This window comes from Puma concolor, chromosome A1 (genome assembly GCF_028749965.1).
Source record: "Puma concolor isolate L17-30 chromosome A1, mPumCon1.1.hap2, whole genome shotgun sequence".
Lineage (NCBI taxonomy): Eukaryota > Metazoa > Chordata > Mammalia > Carnivora > Felidae > Puma > Puma concolor.
This window is the reverse complement of record NC_141667.1, coordinates 234,072,816-234,097,886: the sequence shown is the minus strand read 5'-3', so window position 1 is coordinate 234,097,886 and position 25,071 is coordinate 234,072,816. Positions and strand designations below refer to the sequence as shown.

At 44.8% G+C, this 25,071-nt stretch overlaps 2 protein-coding genes across 3 annotated transcripts in view; both read left to right on the top strand.

Annotated features, from left to right (window-relative positions):
* Positions 1-17,543: 17,543 nt before the first annotated feature.
* The window catches only part of LOC147584861 (uncharacterized), a 36,889-nt gene continuing 29,361 nt past the window's right edge, over positions 17,544-25,071 (top strand). The window contains exons 1-2 of the mRNA XM_086717645.1: positions 17,544-17,877; positions 19,887-20,958. Of these exons, the coding sequence (XP_086573771.1) occupies positions 17,544-17,877; positions 19,887-20,958 (1,406 nt within the window). The remainder of the gene's footprint in view (positions 17,878-19,886; positions 20,959-25,071) is intronic.
* Positions 20,533-25,071, top strand: part of MTUS2 (microtubule associated scaffold protein 2) — a 575,343-nt gene continuing 570,804 nt past the window's right edge. Inside the window, exon 1 of one of the 2 annotated variants that reach the window (XM_086714439.1) lies at positions 20,533-20,606. The gene's annotated coding sequence lies outside the window, so the exon portion shown is untranslated. The remainder of the gene's footprint in view (positions 20,607-25,071) is intronic. The other variant, XM_086714450.1, reaches the window with a different exon arrangement.

Sequence of the window (25,071 nt, the reverse complement as noted above, 5' to 3'; positions counted from 1 at the left end):
TTAAAACTCAGTGGCTAACGATAGCATTTATTATCACCTAAATCAACTCTGATTTGACTGGTTTAGGTTGGACTGGGCTAGGTGACTCTGCTTCAGGGTGCAAGTTCATGGGGCTTGTCTCCAGGATGCAGTTTGGATACAGGTCTATTCCAAAGGTCTGTCATCACTCTCAGACAAATGATTTCCCTTGGCTCAAGTCATGATCTCAAGGTTTGTGAGTTCAAGCCCCACACTGGGTTCTGCTGCTGACAGTGTGGCACCTGCTTGGGATTCTTTGTCTCCTTCTCTTTCTGCCCTGCCCCCCCGCTCATGCTCTCCCTCTCTCCCTCTCTTTCTCAAAACTAAATAAATATACTTAAAAAAACCTTCTGTATTAACACCAAGCCCCTTTTATAGTTTTACGTTTCTCCCCGTCTTTGTTTATTTTTATTTTTTCGAAAGTTTGTTTATTTTTAGTAATCTCTACACCCAACATAGGGCTCTAACTTATGATCCTGAGATCAAGCATTGCATGCTCTCCTGACTGAGCCACAGAGCTTTTTGCTTATGTCATGTCTGCCAACAGTCCCTTGGGCAAAGCAACTCATATGGCCAAGCGCCAACATCATTGGGGTAGGGGATAGTATTGTATCCATAGTGGGAGGGGAAGTAAAATTAATCTAAATGATCATAGAGGGAAAAGGAAATAAACTGGAAGCCCACAAAATAGGAACCCCATAGTTAATAAACTATGGAAAGATGACAAATCTCTTTAGTAGCATAAAAATGGAAGTTAAAACTGCATTGAAATAGTACTTATTACCCATCAATAAGAAAAATATTAAAGAAATCCAATTACTCATAGTAAAAATTCTTCCCAACAAGAACAACAGGAGATCCAGATGAGTTCAACTAAATTTTCCAGAAACAGATCATTCCATCTGATGTAAACTCCTCCAGAGGATGGGAAGAGTGGAAATATTTTTAATGCATTTTATGGCATCAAGACAAGAAAAGAACATTGGAATAAAGGGAAATTATTGTTCATTTTCATTCTAAGGATAGATGTAAAAATCCTAAATAAAGTATCCTAATTTTTTTTTTTAATTTTTTTTTTTCAACGTTTATTTATTTTTGGGACAGAGAGAGACAGAGCATGAACGGGGGAGGAGCAGAGAGAGAGGGAGACACAGAATCAGAAACAGGCTCCAGGCTCTGAGCCATCAGCCCAGAGCCCGATGCGGGGCTCGAACTCACGGACCGCGAGATCGTGACCTGGCTGAAGTCGGACGCTTAACCGACTGCGCCACCCAGGCGCCCCTTTTTTTTTTTTTTTTTTAAATTTTTTTTTTCAGTATCCTAATTTTTTTTAACATTTATTTATTTTTGAGAGAGCGCGAGTGAGTAAGGGAGGGGTAGAGACAGGGAGATGCAGAATCTGTAGCAGGCTCCAGCTCTGAGCTATCAGCAGCCCCGACACAGGGCTCGAACCCATGAACTGCGAGATCATGACCTGAGCTAAAGTCGGGCGCTCAACTGACTGAGCCGCCCCGGCGCCCCCTAAATAAAATGTTCTAAACAGAATCTAACAGTGTATAAAACAATAGCACACCATAATAAATACCCCCCAAAAGCATGGCTTAAATAAGAGAGAAGTTTCTAGCTTGGCTCGTCCAGGCTGGTCAGACAGCTCTGCTTCAACAGGTCTCCAAGAGACCTAGGTTCCTTCCACTTTGTTGCCAGGTCATTCCCAAGAGCCCTGTACTCACCAGAATGGTCAAAGATGGGCCACTCCCACATCAATGTTGCGGTCAAGAGTGAGGAAAAGCTGAATTCAGGGCAAGCAATGTTTCCTTAAGGAGGAGCTACCTAGAAGCTGCACCATTACTCCTGGGAGTGAATAGAATCGTTGAGTTGCTCTATGCCCAGGAAGAGGAGGATGGAATTTTTTGGAGGCAATTGGCAACCTGCAATATGAGGAATAACTCTAATAAAAGATGTGTAAGATCTACCTTCAGAATATCATAAGATCTTACTGGAGGATATTAAAGAACACCCAAGAAAATGGAATGATGTTCATGTCTTTGGAGAGGAGTACTCACTATCATGAAGTCGCTTGTTCTCTCCACAATCCAAATAAAAGCTAAATGGGATTTTCACTGAAATTGAGAGGTTGGTATTAAAATTTACATGGAAGAGAACAGGGTCAAAAATAGTTAAGAAGCATAAAGTAGATGGACTTGCTCTGGCTGATAGAAAAATTTATTATAAATCTGTAGCATTGATGCATTGGCTGTTGGTATAGGGAAAGACAAATTGACCAGTAGAACAAAATAGGGACTTTAGAAAGAAGCCCATATACTCGTGGAACTTTGATATATAACAGAAGTGGCATTGCAGATGATTGGGGGAAGAAGGAACTATTTAATAAATAGTTGTTGAACAGCTCAGTATCCACATGGCTAAAATTGAAACTCGATTCTCATCCCATACAAAAATCAATTCCAGTACTCAAAATGTGAAAGGCAGAGAACTTTAATATTTTAGAACAAGATATAGAAGAAAATCTTTCTAACCTTGGAATTTTTAAAACAAGACACAGAAACTCATGAAAAGAGAGTTGATAAATTTGACTACTTTACAATTAAGACTTCTCCGACAAATACCATAAAGCAAATAAAAATCAAGTCATTAATTGGGAGAATATATTTGTAATACATATAATCGAGAAGGGGTTGGGACACCTGGGGGGCTCAGTCGGTTAAGCGGCTGACCTCGGCTCAGGTCATGATCTCAAGGTTCATGACTTTGAGCCCCGCGTCACAGCTCAGAGCCTGGAGCCTGCTTTGAATTCTGTGTCTCCCCCTCTCTCTGCCCTTCCCTTGCTCATGCTCTGACCCTATCTCCCTCAAAAATAAAAATTAACAAAAAATAATCTACAAAGGAGTCATACCCAGAATATGCAATGAACTTCTACAAATATGTTAAATAATTAAATACAATTGAAAAATGGGCAAAAGATGTGAACTGATATTTCACAGAAGAGAAAATATGTAAGGTACATAACTGTAAGAAGAAATAATCTGCCTGATTAGTAATCAGGGAAATGCCATGTAGAAACACAGTTAGATACTAGTTTACAAACACTATCTTGCCAACAATGAAATTTGACCAAGTCAAGTGTTAGAGAGAATGAGGATAAATAGGGTATCTTATATAATGCTGGTGGAAAAGTATCCTGGGACAGCCAGTATCTCCACTGTTGCATTGGAAAAATATTTGGAATTATCTTGAATGGTTTTTGATATATGAAGTGATTTTTATGATATGCTCACATGAAATCATAATAACAAAGCTGAAAATGATCCAATTGAAAAGAATGGAATATTATTAACAGTGAAAATGAATGAACTCAATGATGTGCCATAACATAGATGAATCTTAAGAACATAATGTTGAGTGAAGATAGAAAGTTGCAGAACCCCATTAAGTATGATACTATTTTTATAAAACTAAAAACCCAAACTCACTGATACAATATTCAGGAATATACACTGATTTGATAACAGTTATTTTAAAAGAAAGACAAGAGAATAATAGATCTAAAATTCAGGATACAGTTTACCTGGGGGGTGCAGTGAGGCTGAGGGAAGGGGACAGTGGAGTTGCTTGTGTATGCACGCAAGTTATTGGCTGGGTTATGGGTTCATGTGTGCTATTTTGTTTTATAACGTATGCACATATTCCGTATATTCTTTTGTATTTTCCAAAGTTATATTTAAAAATATGATAAAGAAAATAAATAAATTAGATACTATTTATATTTATCAAAATTGTGAATATTCTAAAGGAGATTAAAGAAAGTGAAATAGCTTTTCTTGTACATTGAGAGTACAAGTATAAATTGGCAGACTCTTTTTAGTTGTATCTCTGTCTCTCTCTATAATTATGTATATATCACAACATATATATGTATATGTACACACATGTATGTATACCCCATGTATGTTGTGCACACATATGTATATGTGTATATGTATGTTATATATACATATAACAGATTATATAACATATATAATGTATGTTATATATACATATAACAGATTATATATATAACATATATAATGTATGTTATATGTATATATAACATATATAATCTGTTATATAGATTATATATAACACATATAATGTATGTTATATATATGTATGTATATATAACATACATATGTTATGTATATGTTCTGTATATGTTCTGTATTATTTATATGTTGCCATAAACTTGTTAATATTCTCCAAAAATTCAGTTCTGGGAGATAAAGGCTAACCCCCCCCTAAAGTTAAAGCTTGAAATGAACCCCCAAAATTAGAAAAAAATTATGAACACAAAGGTACAGTTACCTCTTTTACATCTGGGGACCTTTCGCTTTTCCTTTCTTCTGAGACCTGTAACTTGAGGCTCAGTGGGCAAGGGACCAGTGGAGGACACTCTCATATCCACAGTAGACACCCCAACCCCTCTGAGATTCTGTCGTGCCATACTATGTATTTCCTCCACAGTCCTGGCGCAATCTTTAATTTCCTACAGTTTAAATTCCACGAGAGAAGAGACCATGTCGTGTGGTCCTCCATTGTGCTGTGGCAAAAATACGTGCTCAGTAACCATCTGTGGAGAAATTAATGCTTCATAAAAGAAGAAAAGGACTTTCAAGGACCAAACTGGTCGAGCTGAAGGAGTATAAGTGATTTGTGTACCAGCGTTGTGCAGATTTTATAATCATGATTGACTTTTTTGGTTAATATTTTCTGGTCTCCAGAGAAATGCCTTTCTGAGATCCAATGTAAAATGCTGGATTCTTCTCCTAAAAATGCCTCTTGCAAGGTCTTCTATGATCAGGGTTTTTGACCCTCTGGCACAAAATAACAATCTCTGAGAAGGATTCTTTGTATGCTGTACATTGTGTTAAAATTTATGCATACATTTTTCAGTAGGCTTTACCATAATAATTGAAGTTTATTCCACCATAAGTACATAAAATAAGCAAAGGGAAGCAAAAAAACACATCTTTCGATATATTTTAGTTATAACCCTAAATGAATGTCAAATTCTCAGGAGACTCATAATGCATTAGAAATTCAAATAGCATTAAGACAACCATGGCCATTTATATTTTATTGCTGTTTTAGTCATTTCAAATATAATTGCCTGGGGGAATTTATCTTGGGTCTAGGGACAGAAATTACGATTTTTGTACCATTTGTATCATTTGAACAGTCCGGATTCGAGGAAAAATGGACTTTCAGGGAGAACACAAGAAGAGAAGGTGCATAGTTGGGGCAAAACCCAGTCACTGAGTTTTAGGATATCAACTGCAGTAAACTCTAATCAAATTTTAGAAGAAAACATGAAGTCTTTAAACTCCTGGACCTTGCAGCCAAGTGTACATCATAGCGGGTTTCAAGAACAGCAGCCAACTCTGTGATCTACACTGAAGGGAGGTGTCGTTGGTAGTGTTTAAAAACCACAGCCGGTGCTCAATGAGCCATGCTAAGGAAGAGGAAGGTGGGCGAGTTAAGGCCAGTACGGGGACACTCTGTCAGAAGACTGGGAAGTCTGCCTCTCGTCTTCCGGCTCTGCTGTCCCTGCCGTGGTGAAAGGTTTCCCCTTTCACCCCTTTCACCCCTGACTCCCCTTTCCCCAGAGTCAGGTTGGCATTGCCCAGCAATGGCAGAGAGACGAGGGGCAGCTGGGAGGTCCAGAGCCTCTGGCATGCGGACCAGGAGTTATGGGAAACATGCCCTTAGGCTTTGTGTGGTCACCGGCCTAGGAGCTGGGCAGTGTGTTCAGAAAGGGAGGTAGGGTCCTTGTCACTGAGGCGATGGTGTCTGTACACACCACCCAAGCCTTTCGCGGGACCAGGCCAAAGAACCAAGACTTAGGTCCCTTGACCTGGGAAGGAGACACAGAGGATCTCACTGATCCTTGATGCAGTGGGTGCTCTTGCCATGAAGACCGTTCCTTTGCTTCTTGTACTATTTGGGTCATTGGCTACCTTAAAAAAAATTGTGGTAAAATACGCATGACATAAAACTTGCCATCTTCACCATTTTTAAGTGATAGTTTTATGGCAGTAAGTACATTACTTGTTATGCAACTGTCACCACCATCCATCTCAGAACTCTCTTCATCTCGCGAAACCAAAACTCTGTCCCCATTAAATAACAATGCCTCAAAAAGTTAGAGAGGGAGGGAGCCAAACCATAAGAGGCTCTTAAAAACTGAGAATAAACTGAGGGTTGGTGGGGGGTGGGAGGGCGGGGAGGGTGGGTGATGGGCACGGAGGAGGGCACCTGTTGGGATGAGCACTGGGAGTTGTATGGAAGCCAATTGGACAATAAATTTCATATTGAAACAAACAAACAAACATAAAAACAATAATGGAAAAACAAACAAAACAAAACAAAAAAACCAAAAACCAAACCAAAAAAACAACACCTCATTTCCCCTCCCCCTAGCCTTTGGCAACCACCATTCCTACTTTCGGTCTTTATGAGTCTGACTACTCTGGGTACCTCATATAAGTGGGACCATACAGTATTTGTCCTTTGGTGACTGAATGATTTCACGTATAATGTTTTCCAGGTTCTTCCATGTTATGGCATGTGTCAGAATTTCCTTCCTTTTTAAAAAAATTTTTTTAACATTTATTCATTTTTGAGAGACAGAGTTTGAGGGGAGGGGCAGAGAGAGGGAGACACAGAATCCAAAGCAGGCTCCACGTTCTGAGCTGTCAGCACAGAGCCCAAAGCCGGGCTTGAACACACAGACCACGAGATCACAACCTGAGCTGACGTCGGACGCTTAACCGAGGGAGCCACCCAGGCGCCCCTAGATTTTCCTTCCTTTTAAAGGCCTGAATAATGATCTTTTATAGGTATGCACTACATTTGGTGTATCTATTCATCTGTCAGCTCATACTTGGATTGTTTCTGCCTTTTTGTTATTTTGAATATTGTTGCTATGAACAGGGGTGTACAAAGACCTCGTCCAGTCCCTGCTTTCAATTCTTTGGGTATATACTTGGAAATAGAATTGCTAAATCATATGGTAATTCTATTTGTTGTTGTTGTTGTTGTTGAGGAGGAGTTGCCATACTATTTTCTATAGCAGCTGCCCTATTTTCCATTCCCACCAACAGTGCACAGGGTTCCAATTTTTCCACATCCTTGCCCCTGGTTACATTTTATGTGACAAAGCATACCACCGCAACGTATCTGCTTCACTTTAAAGAATACCATCATAGCTGGTTTATTATTTTTTATTTCTTGCTCTCAAGCGTTTATCCCACGTCATCTTATTTTCTTATCAAAAGCTCAGGGCTCAGCATAGTTACGGTTTGGGGGGATGGGTGCAGAGACCAGCCAGGCCACCAAGAATAAGCGTTAATGTTCACACTCGTCATAAATTATATTGCTGTGGCACTTTACAGCTTATAAAATGCTTTTTATATTCATAATCTCTTTGATTCCTGCTCCGGAAGAGGGGTAATGCATTTGCTATTATTCCCCTTAATAGTTGGAGAAACGGGGCTCACAGGAGCTGCTGTGTAGGTTGTAGAGCCAACACTGGGCTGGAAACACCACCTGCTGATTTCTGACACATTCAGTGCTTTTCCCATCACATTTTGAGATTTCTCCAGTCCACTCTAAGGGCACAGAGACCAGTGTGATTGTTCCCATTCCAGATATATGAAGGACTGACTGTTCTAAGACAAAAACAGCTCCCGACTCAAACACTTAAAACTGCTTTGGAATACGGAGCTAATATCTGCTTGTGGACATCTGTGGATCCTCTTGGTGTCACCGTTTGCTCCAGCTGTTGTGGCCGCTACCAATTTCATGAGGCTTAGACCAGCTTTACTTCAGTATAACCAGACATGACCTCACCTCGATTCTGCCCTGGGTGTCTCTTGTTTTCCTTCCTGAAGGAACATCGGATAGCGTGGCATGGAGTACCTATAGGAACTCTGGAAGAGTGGGTGAATTAAAACTCATGAGACCACCTTTGGCCAAAAGGAAATGGAAGCCAGTGCATAAAGAGGTTCTCCCTTTCTTCTTCCAGGAGGACATATCTAAGATGCATTCCGTAAAAGCCTCTTCAAAAAGACTTAGTAGGATCTAATACCATTCACCCTTAGCAGTAGCCAACTCAGTAATGCTTCCATCATTAGTTTTCCATCCTTTCATATTCTACAACTCCCTTCCAAATAACTGATTCTCGGGATCACTTGTCCGATAAGCTCCCTGAACACAAGGTTTTTTTGTTTGTTTCTTCTTTTCCAGACTCTGCTTTCAGAGGATTCCATGCAGTTCTAGAAGTAAGCAGATCCTCGGGATGGGATTTTGACTGGGTCCCTATTTCATTAGACAGCAATAAGGACTCCTTTGCTAGTCTAAATTGAGAATGACAATCTTGGCATGCATTAGCATCAAAATAACTAGGATTCTGATATGCAGAGGACAACCGTGAGAAATGGGGTAAACTTAGGGCTTAGCAGTTTGGGGCAAAAATAATTACGAGGACTGTGGCAGAGTGACAGGGAGACTGAAGCATAGCCTCAGCGGGTCTCTCATATCAAAGTCGGGCCCTGATGTGAAACAAGTGGGGTCTGGAATCTGCGATAGAGATATTTGCATTGGCAAGATTGACTCTTTAGAACCTCCAGACTTCCTAGAACCACCGGGACTGGTAGAAGCAGCCCCGTCCCTCTTGCTAGAGGACAGAAGTTTCTGCTGGCTTGATTGCCTGTTAAAATTTCACTGACTATAAAATGCCTCACAAAATTATGCTGTTCTCCTCGAAGTCCACTCACACCATCCCTCCACTGCCCCCAGGCTGGTATCCAGAGTCAGCTCTCAGCTCAGCCTGAGCAGAAAAATAGCTTACACACACACACACACACACACACACACACACACACACACACACATTGATATTGTAGTTTTTCACAGTGGTTTGTGTGCTATTGGTTTAGGTGGGTGGTACTGTGTAATCAATAGCCAAAGTATATTGGTCCAGGAACCATTTGGTAGAACTAGACCCTCTTACCAACACTCTCAGTGACCCACTCATGCTTCCTGTGAAACCTTGAACTTTGTGGGATTAGAGGCCCTGACTCACTGTAATAATTCCACTGAGCTTGAAGCTACAACTACCATCTGGTCACTCGGAGATTCCCATGGCCATAGGCCAACAGGCAAGGGGAGGAGTTACTGTTCTGGCAGGAGATATTGATCCTGGTTATCACAAGGAGCTAGAATTGTTGCTATACAGTGGAGACAAAAAAGATAGTATGCCTGGGACTCACTGGGCACCTTTTGGGGCTTCCATACCCAGCAACGTAGCAATGAGTGGGCAATTGTAGCGGTCATGGCTTAACCCAGGCAAAACGACTAAGAGTCAGGACCCTAAGGAGGAAGGTCAGGTTACCCCAGCAACCTAGCCTGGTCAGAGTCCCAGCAGAGGTAAAGAAAATCTAGAATGAGAATTAGAGGAAGAAGATGCTGATTCTCAGTGACCTTCTAGGGAACAGATGCCACAGAAGAGACCGTAGCTTGTTCCACTAACTGACTGTGTATTAACTCTTCATAGAAATGACTGCCGGCCACCGCCATAAAGGGAATCCTGTGATAGACTGGACTTAATGGAAAGTGTAAGAGATGTGAGTGGTGCACTGGGACGTATCTCAGATGCATTTTATCAGAACCCAGAAAGTTTGAGCATAAGTCATCTGGAGCAGTGACTAACTCTATAATGAGTTTTTTAAAATTCAATATTTGTATAGATTGTGAAATGATCACCACAATAAGTCTAGGTAACATCCATCACCACACATAGCTACAAACCTTATTTTTCTTGTGATGAGTACTTTTAAGATCTACTCTCTTAGCACCTTTCAAATATGCACCACAGTATTATTGACTGTAGTCACCATGCTGTATATTACATGCCCAGGACGTATTTAGTTTATAACTGGAAGTTGTACCTTTCAATCCCCTTTCCCCGTTTCCCACACCCCTCCACCCCTTACCTCTGGCAACCACAATCTGTTCTGTCTATGAGCCCTTCTGTTGTTGTTTAACAACGGCTTTTAATGTTGAAACCTCTTAGTTAATTAAGGCTCTAAGGGCTACCTAATTACAAAAAGACCCACCCATCAATAAAAGAAGTCCAGAAGGAAACCAAATACAATTTCTAAATAAAAAATTATCAAATATAGGAGGAAAGCACCCACAACCAGTGTGAGTGAGCAGGAAAAACAAATAATATTACTAGACCCCTCCAAGGACTTCAGGTATTGGAATGATCAAATGTAAAAAAAGCTCAAAGCATCCCTAACAGGTTTGCTAAAATTAAGCAGAGCATCAAAAATATGAGAAAAGAATAAAAGATGATAAAATAAACACACATACATTTGAAAGAACCAACTAGAATGTGAAGAAATGAAAACAGAAACATTAAGAAATGAAGAAGAATCAAAGAGAACATTAATAAAGGTTTAAGGAATGAAACTAATGTGAACAGACACTATTAACGAGAAATGTGTGAGGTGGAGTGGAGGTGTGAAAGAATTGTAAAGGATCAAGACAGAGAGGAGAGGGCAGAGAGAAAAAGAAATGGTTAATAAGAAAAACAGACCAAGAGATACTAGAATAAGAAAGTACAATATGCATTCAGTTGGAATTCCAGAAGGATAGAATGGGGAAAATCAGCATGAGGAGATAGTATTGCAGAACTTCCCAAAATTGGTAAAAGACAAGAATTCTTAGACATAGGAGGCACAGTAAATCACAAACAGGAGGAATAAAACAAAATCCGCACCTAGATGGGAAGAAGCGAATTGCAGAGCAATGAAGACAATGGGAAGATCTTCAAAGCATATGGAGAGGAGACAGGTCATGCCCAAAGGAATAGCACCTGGACTGGTAGCCAACTTCACCAAAGCAGCAATGGAAGCCGGGAGAGAAAGTAACTGTTAACCTAGAATCGTAGGCATGGATGACAACTGTGCAGACATGGAAATGAAATAAAGATGTCTTCAGGGAATCAGACTGGGAGGTGTTTATTGCCGGTGAGCATTCACAAAGGAATTCTTGATGATGTACTCCAGAAAGAAGGAAATGGATCCCAGAAGGAAGATCTGAGCTTCGAGAAGGACTGGTAAGCAAACACTGACTGTAAAATAATAATAACACTGTCTAATTTGCGTTGTAAAAAATCCACTGACATATTGCATGAGATCATATGGGCAGGGAGTAAATGGAGTTTAATTGCTCAAAAGTCCTTTATTGTTCATTAGAAGCACAGAGACATAAAAAATTAGAATTTCCAGTTACCTATCCATGTTAACAGTTTAAGGCTAACTACTGGAAGAAAGAAAATAGAGTGTATAACTTCTATAACAGGAAATATAAAACAATGAAGATTTTCTCTCAATCTAATGGAGACAGAAAAGAAAAAAAAAGAAGATGTGAAATAAGCAAAGACCAATAGAAAGCACAGATTATATGGTTCAATTACATAAAAAATGATACAATTCCAAAGTAATTATATAAGTAATTACATAAGTAATTAAATGAGGTATATTCACAAATGAAAAGACAGATGTCGTTAGGCTGACTAGAAATAACCAGAGATTGCAAATTTATAGAGAACACACCCAATACAACACTGAGAGGGTAAAAGACAGAAAAAGATAGATAGATGGCTATTATTAACCCAGAGGAAGCTTCTCTGGCAATATTTATATCAGAAGAAAATATAAGGTAAAAAGCATTAGCGAGAAAGAGAGCCACTGCATAGTGTAAAAATATATGAGTTACTAGGGCTGTCTAACATTTGGGTACTTGTTTGCCCCTAATAACATAGCTTCTGTGTACATAGAGCAGCAGCTGTAAAGAGAAATGGACAAATTCAGCATTATAGCTGGAGATTTCAACATTCCCCATCAGTAACTGAGAGCTGTCGGAGACAAAATATTAGAGAAGATACAGAATATTTGGACTGCAAATTTAAAAGCTCGACCCGGTGAACACACTTAGAAACCTGAACCTAAAAATTAGAAGATACACATTGTTCTGAAGAGCATGGCGTATTTATGAAAAGGGTACAAAGCAAGTCTCCATCAACTTCAAAGAGGCTGTATCAAGCAGACCATGTTTTCTGGCCACGGTGTAAGTAAACTAGAAGCGAATCTCTAAAAGATATCTAAAAAAGCTTCTTATGTTTACTATCAATGAGTTTCTTTCTGTTTGTGATTAATTGATTTATATATTTGGGTCCTTTCACATTTGGAGCATAAATGTTTATAATTGTTAGGGCTTCTTGGTGGATAGACCCCATTATGATATTATGCCCTTCATCTCTTGATACAGTCTTTATTTTAAAGTCTGGATTGTCTGATATAAGTATGGCTACTCCGGCTTTCTTTTGTTGACCATTAGCATGATAGATGGTTCTCCATCCCCTTACTTTCAATCTGAAGGTGTCTTTAGGTCTAAAGTGGGTCTCTTGTAAACAGCATATAGATGGATCTTGTTTTCTTATCCATTCTGTTACCCTATGTCTTTTGATTGGAGCATTGAGTCCACTGATGTTTAGAGTGAGTACTGAAAGATATGAATTTATTGCCATTATGTTGCTTGTAGAGTTGGAGTTTCTGGCGGTGTTCTCTGGTCCTTTCTAATCTTTGTTTCTTTTGGTCTTTATTTATTTATGTATTTATTTTTTCATCTTTTCTCTCCTCAGAGAGTCCCCCTTAAAACTTCTTGCAGGGCTGGTTTAGTGGTCACAAACTCCTTTAGTTTTTGTTTGTCTGGGAAACCTTTTATCTCTCCTTCTGTTTTGAGTGACAGCCTTGCTGGATAAAGAATTCTTGGCTGCATATTTTTCTGATTCAGCACATTGAATATATCCTGCCACTCCTTTCTGGCCTGCCAAGTTTCTGTGGATAGGTCTGCTGCAAACCTGATCTGTCTTCCCTTGTAGGTTAAGGACTTTTTTTCCCTTGCTGCTTTCATGATTCTCTCTTTGCCTGCGTATTTTGTGAATTTGACTATGACGTGCCTTGTTGATGGTCGGTTTTTGTTGAATCTAATGGGAGTCCTCTGTGCTTCCTGGATTTTGATGTCCGTGTCTTTCCCCAGGTTAGGACAGTTTTCCGCTATGATTTTCTCACATAACCCTTCTACCCCTATTTCTCTCTCTTCCTCTTCTGGGACCCCTATGATTCTGATGTTGTTCCTTTTTAATGAGTCACTGATTTCTCTAATTCTTAAGTCGTGCTCTTTGCCTTAATCTCCCTCTTTTTTTCCGCTTCATTTTTCTCCATAAGTTTGTCCTCTATATCGCTGATTCTCTGTTCTGCCTCATCCATCCTTGCCTCTGTGGCATCCATTCGAGATTGCAGCTCAGTTATAGCATTTTTTATTTCATCCAGACTAGCTTTTACTTCTTTTATCTCTGCAGAAAGGGATTCTAATCTATTTTCAACTCCAGCTAGTATTCTTATTATCGTGATTCTAAATTCTGGTTCAGACATCTTGCTTGTATCTGTGTTGGTTAAGTCCCTGGCTGTTGTTTCTTCCCACTCTTATTTTGGGGGTGAATTCCTTCATTTTGTCATTTTGAAGGGAGAAAAGGGATTTATGAGGTAGAAAAAATTAAAATAAAACAATAAAATTAAAAAAATATTAAAATTAAAAAATTAAAAACACACACAAAATCGAATAAATGATGCTAGATCCTAGTTGTGTTTTGGTCTGGGTATTGAAAGTGGTTTGATAGATTAGAGAAAAAAAGGGGAAGAATAGAAAAAAAAAAAAAGGAAATCATTTGAAAATGTGAAAAAATGAATACACTGAATGAAGTAGACGAAAATGAAATGATCGAAGTAAAATAGAATTTGAAAAAATTGACACAAAAGTAAGAAATATAGTAGAAAAAATTAAAAATTAAAGAAAAATATTTTTAATAAAAATTGAAAATAAAAATGAATTTTTTCTCTTTCTGTATTCAAGAAAAAGAAAATAAACAACAAAGATTTAAAAAAAAGAGAAAATTGAAGAGTTGGACCAGCTAACAGACTGAAATATGACTGAAATTACTTCATTTTCCCCTAGAAGTCAAACTATGAAGTGCTTTATAGTCCATAAACTAAGCAGGCAGTGAGACCTGGGCGGGACTTAGCGTAATGGCTCCGTCCTCCACTAGATGGCGCTGCTAGCCTACTGGGGGGGATTGTTGCGGCGTTCATAGGTGCGTATGCGTGGAAGCGGTGAAAATGGCGTCACCCAGCTACCCAGTCTCTAGTATCGGAACTCCATTCTCCCCGATCAGCAATCACGCACCCGTCTTTGGCTTCCGTCCACTCCCCGTTTCCACACCGTCCATGACCAAGCCCCAGGCAGCACCTCCCTCCCGAGTTTTGTCTCAGATGCGGCTGCCATCCCCGGCCCCCCGCTTCTGAGGGACTGTGACTTTGACCCGCTCCGCCCCTCTGTGGAGGGTCTCACCGAGCAATGGCCGAATGAGCAATGGCCGAATGTCGGCTGCACCCAGGAACGCTTGCTGGACCCTGCTGCTGTCGGTGCCCCGAGACTGCGGCCAGGTGCCAGCCTGTCCCAGCAAAAGTTCGCGAGACAGTGTAGCAGCAGCATATCAGGGATTATGGAAAATCACAACCCACATCTGGCACCAGGCTTCACCCTTAACGACCTTGTTCCAGCACCAGCGAATGTGGCTGCCTTCTGGGGTCTTCTGGGACCAGGGGGCTTCAACAGTCTCTACCACTCCTTCCAGCAGTGGAACCCCTTTTCCCCGTGTGGCCTGAGAACCTCCTGGACCCCACTCTGCTCCTGGGGATTCGCCCTTCCCCCCAGAGCATCACCAGGCATCGAGCTGTGGAGTTGCAGACTCTGTGCTTCCCTTGTTTATAGTCTTAATGGAATTTAAACTCTCTCCTTTCTCCTGTCTCCTTTTTTAGTTTAGTCCCTGTGGCTGTTTGTAATTTTCCACTTTCTCTCCAGCTGCTTTTGGGAAGGGGTGCTTTTCCCATATTCTTCCCCGCCCCCTTCTCCGTCTTCTATCTGCGCGCAAAAGCAGCTCCCTGCCCGCCATGGCTTCTCGCTCCCCAAGTTCACCTCTCCACACTGTGTACCTGCTGAATTCTGTGGTTCAGGTTGTGCAGATTGTTGTGTTAATCCTCCGATCGGTTTTCTAGGTGTGCAGGATGGTTTAGTGTTGGTCTGGCTGTATTTCATGGACACGAGACACAAGAAACTTCCATGCTGTTCTGCCATCTTGGCTCCTCCCCCTCATATGTTCAGAAAGTAAAAAGACACTTCTGAATAACCCATGGGTCAAAAAAGTGATTGAAATGGCAATTAAGAACTTATGATTTAATGATCTCAAAAACACACATAAAAAAATGTGTGGGGAGTTTATTTGAAAAAAGAAAGACCGAAAAAAATTAATGGGCTAAGCTTTCAACTGAGAAGTTAGAAAAAGAACCACAGAATAAACCCAAAGAACACAGAGGAGAGGAAATAATGATAATCAGAGCAGAAATTAATAAAATTGTAAATAAAATACAGTAGAATCAATAAAGTCAAAAGACAAAAGGGAGGGGCACCTGGGTGACTCAGTGGGTTAAGTGTCTGATTCTTGGTTTCCACTCAGGTCATGATCTCGCAGTTTCGTGGGTTTGAGCTCCGCATTGGGCTCTGTGCTGGTGGCACAGAGCCTGCATGGGATTCTCTCTCTCCCTCTCCCTCTCTGCTGCTCCCCTGCTAGTGCTGTCGCTGTCTCTCTCAAAATAAATGAACTTAAAGAATTAAAAAAACAAAAGACAAAGGGGAGACAGACCTTAGGCAGAATGAACCAAAAAAAAAAAAAAAAAAAAAGGCACATCTACACACTATTGGAAACAAAATGGATGCAACTTCAGAAATAGCAAGTATTTAAAATTAATAAGAAAATACTCTGACCTTATATCAGTTATGGGGGATACAGAGAAGTGTGGCCCGGGCTCCCCTTCCCTGAAGGGCCTGTTGCCTCAGCTGCTAGGAACCCAGTGAGCAGCTACCTCTGGCTGGCCCCTTCAGCGCCTGGAGAGAGCCTCCTGGCCCAAGAGCACACCTTCCTCAGAGAGTCCCACAGCCAGCGACTGACATGGGTGGGGACGTGAAGATCTGGCCATTTAGCCTAGTCTGGGACAACTCTGCCCGTGTCATATACGCAGTAGTGTGCTCTTAAGTGTTGGGCTTCTCGGGGCTGGGTGGGAAACCCAACTTCTGTGGTGTAAATATCACCCTCCATGATTTCAAGCTTCCAGAGGAATAGCACTAAATGTGGAGTTGGAAAGGGATCCCTAACAGCACACTATCAGATAGTACTGCCACCATACGGATAGGCTGGCTATAATTAAACTCAAGAACACGTGCACATGGAGCAAAGTAATGGAAGTCATGAGCGTTTATTAACTTCGTTTTTAATATTATATATTGTATATAATATATATATATGTAGCTACAGATAGATAAAACACTGTAAGTTTATATAACTTAATCTTAAAAAATTTTTTTAATGTTCATTTTACTTTTTGAGCGAGAGAGAGACAGAGCATGAGCAGGGGAGGGGCAAAGAGAGAGGGAGACACAGGATCCGAAGCAGGGTCCAGGCTCCGAGCTGTCGGCACAGAGCCCGACGTGGGGCTCAGACTCACAAACCGTGAGATCGTGACCTGAGCCGAAGTCGGACGCTTAACCGACGGAGCCACCCAGGCGCTCCTATCATTTAATCTTTAGTAATGGCTGTGTTTAACAACTGGCTCACAGAATTCCTAGGAATGGAACAATTTGTGCTTCCAGGCCGGAACCAGCAGGCTCTAGCACACCGCTCTGTATGTGCTCACAGCTCCCCGAGGGTTTGGCTGAGGCTTTGTTGGGTGCAACTCAATCTGATTACTCTCTTTGTCCAATAATCCTGGTTCCCTGCCCTCCTCGCGGGCACCGAACCCCTAATAACGTCCTGCTGTGCGGCAAACGGATTGCGGTGGTCTGAATGTTTATGTCCCCCCCGAAAGTCATGTGTTGGAACCTAACTTCCGATGTACTGGTATTTGGAGGTGGAGCCCCTGGGGGGTGATTAGGTCATGAGTGGGGGAGCTCCGGAGCACCGACAGAGTGGGGTGCTGGAGCCCGCCTGTACCAGCCTCAAGCGCAAACTGTTCCATTTCTAGGAATTCCGTGAGCCCTTCTGGAAGAGACTCCAGAGGGCTCCCTTACCCTTCCCATCCTGTGAGGTGACCGCAAAAGGGTGGCTCTCTAGGAAGCGGGCCCTTTCCAGACACTGAAGAAATAAATGCGTGTTGTATATAAACCATCCGGCGTATGGTATTGTTGCAGCAGCCTGAACTAGGACACCAGTCTCCTGCCGAGTGTCGTTCTGACTTGCAAACACCACTCTACCCTTCCTTCCTTTGTCTTTTTCCACTGGCATTTCAGCAATGTGGAATTGCACCAGGCAGATGTCCCTGGCTGACCCACGTGCCCCTCAGCGTGGCGAGGCAACGGGGAAGATACCCCTGACACCTGCAAGGGCAGGCACTTTTGATGCCCTTGCCCACATCTCCTCGGCTCCCCTGACCCACAGCTCTGACGCACGTGCCTTGCGAGCCGGGACTCCAGTTGACAGTGCCCCACTCACTCTGTACGTCTGCCATGAGTCGCTCTGTGTTTCGGCCTCAAGATCGCTGCTAAAGCCCTGGGTGCCCGGAAGTGTGTGGGAGTTAAAGCAAGCCCCAAAGACAATTCCAGTTCACGGACAACAGGAGCCAGATGGTAAGTGTTCAGCCCACGTCTTTGAGGTGACAAATCTGGGAGAACCGTGAAAGCTTCTCAGACATCGCATTGGTATTGTCCCCAAGCAGTGACCTTGATGACACAGTGAGACGGCACACCTTTCTGTTGTCTCTTTATACTTCCCTGTCTTGGTTTTTCAATGTCAACACTCCTGCTCCTTGGCTTAGCTACCGAAATAATCTCTCTGCCTCCAAGTCCTTCTATCAGGTTCTGCTTTGGGAGAGGGGTGGAGGAAACCTATGCCAAGACACCTGCTGATCATTTTTTTTTTTTTTTTTTTCCTCAAGAGAACACTCTACTCTTCTGTTCATAGCTTCTAAATACAAGCATGACCGCATGTCAAAATGGGACTTGTCTTGGAATAAACTGCTGGGAACAATAGGTGGCTGTGCCAGTTTGGGACCTCTGAGAGGCAGATGCCAAGAAGGATTAGATGTGGGAAAGAAATGTTGAGAAAACACCTGCCCAGGGTGGTGCGGGCAGGAGGGGGAGGCTGGCATGTAAGTGAGGACAGCCTTCAGACTGTTCAAGGCTGGCACCTGCGAAGGGAGAGCGGGAAGGGGGGGAAGATTGGGTGCGAGGAGCTTCAGAGTGTAGCCATATCTTGAGAGAGCATTCGCAGGGTGGTGGGGAGTTCTGGAACAAAGGCCGAGCGTCAGATCAGTCCTCCATCAGGCAGCAATGGCCCAGTGCTAGCGATGCCCTCATGCTCAGCCACGCAGGGGGACGTATGACCTTGGCGTGAGTGCTGTGGTAGACTGGAAGGGGTAAGAGCTGGACGCTGTGATTACTGAGTAAAGGTTCTGCCATTTTCAGCCCAAATTTAAGGAAAAGGGGACAGTGATCCAGGGAGAAGATTGGCAGTGAGAATTACAGGGTGCTTTGAGGGACAGGGGGAGACCCCAGCCACTTCATTCAAAGACAGACATGCTTCTGGAGAACGACTTGGAGAGCCTGGCATGTTTCACTTGGGGTTCGACGACGTACACAAACCCAGAGATGGCCGCTTGAATCCCACATTAGAAACTTCAAGGAGAGAGACTCACCGGAGCCTGTGACCAGAGAAAGAGGGCGGGGGTGCAGAGCAGTGCCGTGACCTGCACTTCTAGCTGGATTGGCAAACACACCACCTGTCCTCTGTGGGTCAGCGCGGCCGTGGTGGAAGCTAGCCAGGTCAGCCTGCCGGAGCTTGGGGACTCCGCAGAAGGTCTGTGCGAGGAGGACCGCTAGAGAAGCTGACCTGGAAGGGAGGACCAGGGCAGGGTTCAGGGGACGTCCCCCACCTTGCCATCCTGGCAGAACCAGCCTTCACAGAGCCGGCTGGAGGATGTAGGACAAAGAAGGAAAAGATGTTTCCATTCCCTAGACGCAGGCTTCTGAGCTGGGGTCATACCCAGCTGGTGGGTGTTGCGGGGGGGGGGGGGGGGGGGATGGGGAATGCTAGGTGGAATGAGACTACAGTTTTGATTTCGATTGGACTGGACTTTGGAATACTGGGGAATCAGCCTGTTTGTTAACACTTGAAAGCGACAGAAAAAGCTATGAAATCTGCCCCAGATTCTTCCAGAGGAGAAGGGAGATCTGATAGAATGATTTCAAAAGGCCGCGTGGAGAAAAGGTGCTGGTTCACGATTTCCCCTCACCAAGTAGTGCAGCTTGTTAAAAAGTTGACTTGCATAAAACACTGCTTAACAGGGAAAACGACACCATTTCATTTTTATGCTGGGAAACGTTTATTCCTCTGCGCTTGAACCACAGGGAGTAGCTCTCCGATCTCCGTTGCCTTTTTAAACCTTCTAGGTGCACTGCTTAGGGAGGCCAAGAGCATTTCAGGCAGGACTGGGACAATCTTTGAGGAGCCCGTGTATTTGTTTATAAGTCAGGATGTTATCCGTCAAGTTCTCCAGAACGCCTCGAACAGTGTTAGGCACAGACACAAACCTGAGTCTAGAAGGAAACGCCTGCCTTTTTTCTACAGCCATTTCCAGGGATCAACTTTGGGTTCCTCGTGCATCAGGAATCCCACCGCCCTCCCAAGCTTTTCCCCTCCGCTGACCCCAAATTCCTCCTGCTGCCTAGAATGGGAAGCTGCCCCCTCTTCCGCCCTAAGAGAAATCCAGCAGATCCCGCTCCTCGAAGCCGCCCCCTCCCCCCCCCCCAGTCTTACTCCTTCCTGCCCCGGGGGGGCGGGGCCCGGGGGTCGCAGGGTCGCCCGCGGAGCGCGGCGGCGCGGAAGGGCCGCCTCCCCCCGGGCCCGCACGGAGCTGCAGCGGGACGGCGCGCGCGCACCGAGGCCCCGCGGCCGGCAGAGGGCGCTGCGGCTCCCCGGCGGCGCGGCTGCGGTCTGCGGGGCGCCGGGCCGGGAGGAGGCGCCCGGGCCCCGGCGTGCGCGTCTCGGGGCGGCCGGGAGGGGGTGCGCGCCTCTGCCGCCCCGCGCCGCCCTCCCGCGCGGGCCCGCTCGCCTCCCCGGGGGCTGTCACCGCCGACCGCACCTCGCGAGCGAGGCGCGCGGGTGGCGCGGCGCGCTCCGAGCCTCGGGCTTCGCCGCCGCCCGCCCCGCCGCCCGTCTTTGTCCGGGCGACGCGGCCGGAGGAGCGGCGGCCGAGGCGGGGCGCGCCCGGGCGCGCTGTCGACGGGCCCCGGTGGCCTCGGAGCGGCCGGAGCCGGGAGGGGGGCGGCGGCGGCGGCCTGGGCGGTGCCGGCGCGAGGTGAGTGCGGGGGCGCGGAGCCGGCGCTGCCGGCGGGCGTGGGCGGCCGCCGAGGCGACGGTGCCGGAGAGCGCGCCGCAGGTGCGGGGGCGTCCCTGGCCGCGCCGCCTCCGCCGGCCTCTCCCGGCAAGTTTGTCGGGGTCCCCGCTTCGGGGATCTCCGTGGCCGGTCAGCGGAGTACACGCCCGTCGGTAAATAGAGAACTCGAGCTGGAGGAGGAGGAGGAGGAGGAGGAGGAGGAGGAGGAGGAGGAAGACGCGGAGGAAGCGCGTCCGCACCCGGTCCGGGATGCGAGTCTCGTTGAGGGCAGTGGTGGCTTCTGGGACATCTTCCTTGGCCCTTTCCCACCCAGGTGAGCGAATCCTCTTCCGCGCAGCCCGACGGGGTCGCGCGGGGCTCCGGGAGCCTGGCTTCTGGAACCCGCTCGCAGGCAGGTGCGCGGAGTTGGGGAGTGATTGCAGCCGGCCCCGGGCAGCGCAGTATTTATTTGGCTTTTCTGGTCGTCACAGCGCTCGCTGCTTCTTTCCTGCTCGCGTCACCTGCTTGGGCCGCGGTGTTGCAGCTCGTGTGGCACCCTTGCCCGCACCCCCTGTTTCAGGAGGGAGGGTGGGTTAGGGGAGCCGAGTCCTTCCCCCCCCCCACCCCCCGCTTCAGAGAATTTGTTCTATGTCTTCGTCTTAATTTAGTATGAATGTGTTATTTCCTTTGAGCTTTATAATGGCAAAGCAGTGAAGTGGTGCTTTTTTTTTTGTTGTTTTTTGTTTTTTGTTTTTTTCTCATTCTGAGCCTCTGCACAGAAGGAATTTCAGGCACACAAGTGATGTTACTACCAATCTATTTTAAATACAAACATGGAAAGAAGAACTCCTGGCCGGGTACCAAAGGCGCCTGTACTCTCCGTTCTAGAAGTGCTTTAAAAAATATTTGCTCATTGGTGAAGTTATAGAAGTGATTGCCAGAGCATCTGAGGAGAAAGGTTGAAGATAAGTCAGAACTAGGTTTTCAGACCAAAACTTTACTTGAAGGGAAGCCTGGTCATAGCTTGAGGTGCCCTTTGAGATAATATAGGGCTCCTTCTTTCAGTTCATTAGGTAGAATTGCAAAACATTAAAAAATAAAATGGGTTTTGTAAAGGCTGTTAAGACAGTTGGTGAAAATATTTTGACTCCTTATTGATAGAAATAAAAAGAAGATCCCACAGATCTCCTTTATGGCTTTCAAACTATGGGATGATTTTATTTGTATAGCTGATGGAAACTTAGTAATTATGAGCTACCTGTTCTTAAAGATTCCCTCTTAAGAAAACCTCTACTCATATATATGGTTATTTTTTTCAGGTAAGAAGAAGACAGAGGTAGAAAGCATCAGAAATTCTGATGTCTGGGGACCCCCTCTTGTGCCTCACCCCAAGTATTCCTTTCTGTTTTCAATTTATAGATCATGGTTTTGGGTGGTGCTGAGGCATTTGTAATGGTCAAAGCTCTCTCGGTGATTCTGACGTGCAGCCCCGGGGGGGGGGGGGGTTGAGACCCATTGGGTAGCACTGTTTCTTTTAATTTGCCACTTGGTAGCTCAACGTGTGGCTACAGTGGCTTAAGGTAGGTCAAAAAAAAAAAAAATAAGTGGTTAAAAATTCGGAGAGAAAAAAAATGGCATTGGAAAGAAAAATTATAGCACGTGCACTTTTGTCTTGTATCCAGAGATCTTCCTCGGTTATTTTTCTACACCTGCAGAAATCGTTGTTGTTTTTCAGAGACCCGTAATTCCATGTGACATATGTAGAGGAGTCCAAAGTGGGACATTTCTTTGTGCAGAGGTAACCGTGAAGTTGAGTCGTAGTGTCAGGGTATTCCTTATGCGTACGTGAAAAGATAATCAAGTCTTATTAAAGGTCATCTTCGTCTCATTAAAAACTTAAGTTAATATAGAGAAGTAAGTTAGGTGCGAGACGCTTTTTATTGTTTTTAAGGTTGGAAATAGGCCTGGCTGCTGAGTCAGTGTTTTTTGTCTGCCTTATGTAATTCCAGATATTCCAGATACTCGGATCTTATGGATGGTTTATGAAGGCTTATGTAAGAACCACGACTATGCTTTTTGCACTCTGTTAAACTCCCTGTTTGGGCTGTTACGTAGTTGACACATTACTGGATTCTTAGAGCCCAAATAGGGGAAGGACGCGCAACCCCAGCCCGGCACATGTACTTTTTATAATGAATTGCTGGGGCCAAATTAGAGGGAACGGAAGGGACGGAGGTTTGTGAGAGAGAGATAAGAACAGCATCTAGAGGACTGAGGTAATAGAACGCTGTTATGCTTAGCGGTTTTCTAGAGATTTTAATGCCGCGGTATAAACCGCTCTAGTCTTTTATTTCTCCCAGCAGAGGCGGATTTACCGGGAAGCTAATGAATCTTAAGCTTCGGGGGCCTCTCATTCGGCTTCTTCCAAGCCCCTGGGAGGGCCACTGGCCATGTGATCGCCTGGTCCTACCTAATTTTATATTTGCGTTTGGATTCTTTTTAGACGAGGTGGACACTCCCGCCACCCCCGTACCTCCCTTATGTAAATGTGACACTCTACAAAGTCTCAGTCTGCTCTGGCTCTCAGTGCTGTTTGAATGTTAACTTATAAAAATGCTTTTTCTTATTTTAACATCCACAGTCTTACGAAAAGACAAAACCCGAAATCGGGCCAGTGTTGTAGTTGACCTACTGAAATAGTGCAAGGTGCTGTGACCTCGGGCCATGTGCAGCTCCTGAGATCAGGCGGTTACCTGGAGAACCGACTCTTTACCTGGTGATTTTGCACGAACCAGAACCGGGGCTTTTCTGGCCCCGGGGGTGTGAGTTGGAGGTGGAGAAAAGCTGAGCCGGGGGTGGGGAAGGGAAGAAAGTGGGTTAAAGCCCTTCCACATCTCAGAGGCGGGCTGCCAAGGGAGAAGGAAGAAAAAAAAATTAACTACTAAGAGATGCTTCATTACTAGAAAGTTAATAGGAACAGATAGCATCAGCTCCATTAGGAGATCTTTTTGTAAACTCCTTAGGATCTGTCTCTAATATGAATTTTAAACAGGGAACAAACTCAGGCCTGGAAAATATTCTGAGGGAAACCAGTGCATGTCGGGAAGGACTCGCGTGGGCTGTTGACTTGTCCCCATTAGCAGCCTGATTGGGCCCATGGCAGGAATGTTTGAAAGGGAGCTGCTGAGAAGAGAGGAGGATTTTCCCTTTTTTTCTGACACGATTTCTACTTCCTGTCTGAGTTTGGGCGCCTTCAGAGCTTAACATCTCAACCCCTTTCCTTCCAACCCTTGTGCCCCATCCATCCAGCACCCCCCCCCCCCCCCCCACAGACCCTCTCTTTGACCAAACTGTAGCGAGGCTCCTCTGAGGACCCTTCTTGACCTCAGCCTTGGCCTGTAAGAACTGCAGCCTGGGACACACGTCCCCCTGTGCACCCACCCCACCCCCACCCCTCCCACGCACACACTAAGACTCTTCTTGAAAAACTCTGACTTGGCTTCTAGCAGCCTAAGGCCTCCTCTCTGGGATGACCCAGCCCCACCCACCTGGAGTTCCAGTTTGGAAAAGCCCTAGGCTGCCAGAAAGGATTTACCTTTTGTCCTGGCCGACACCTGATGGTGGGGGCCCTGACTTCCCTTTCGTTAAGTATTTATTAGAAAAACTTACAATCGTAATCCTTTCTCTGCCCCTTCGAGATGTAGACGTACATCCTACAACCCAGGAGTGTCTTTCTCAAAGACCTGAAAGCCATTCCTTTGACATGTAATCACGAGGGAGGGTAGAGCCTCTGTCTCCCAGTCTGTGTGGGAGCCTAACTCTGACAGGTGCCACTTAGCAGACGCAGATGGCCTAATCGAATTGACGGCAGCAGCCACCCTGCCCGCTTCCTTGACTCTGCTTGTTCCCCCTCCTTATTCCCCCGTTCTTCTTTTAAAACACCCAGTCACCCGGATTGCAGGTGAGCTCAGTTCTCTCCTGAAGTCTCTTTCCCCTTTTGCAGTATATACCGAATACAAGCCGCCTCTAGTGTCCTTAGCGTCCGGCTTTGTTTTGCTTTAACAGCATCCGCCCGAAGCTTGAGACACGTGCTGTTCTCAGCATTAGGTATTCTTACAGAGCAGTGAGCAAAACAGACCAAAACTGTGCCCCTGAGGAACTTACAGTGAGCGTAATAGGTACATTTAAATAGATATGCGGTAGATCAGGTAGGGGTAGTGCTACAGAGAAAAGTAAATCATAGTAGGAATGTAGGGCAAGGAATTGTTGTGTCAAGTAGGGGGGTCAGGGAAGGCCTCTCTGAGGGGGAACATTGAGTGGAGCCCTAAAGGAGATGGAAGAAAGAGCCATCGGGGAGGAGCCATAAGGGGGAGGAGCATTTTGCTCCCTGGGGAACGGCTAGTACAGGGCCCTCAGACCAGAGCTCCACTGGCACACGGCAGGACCA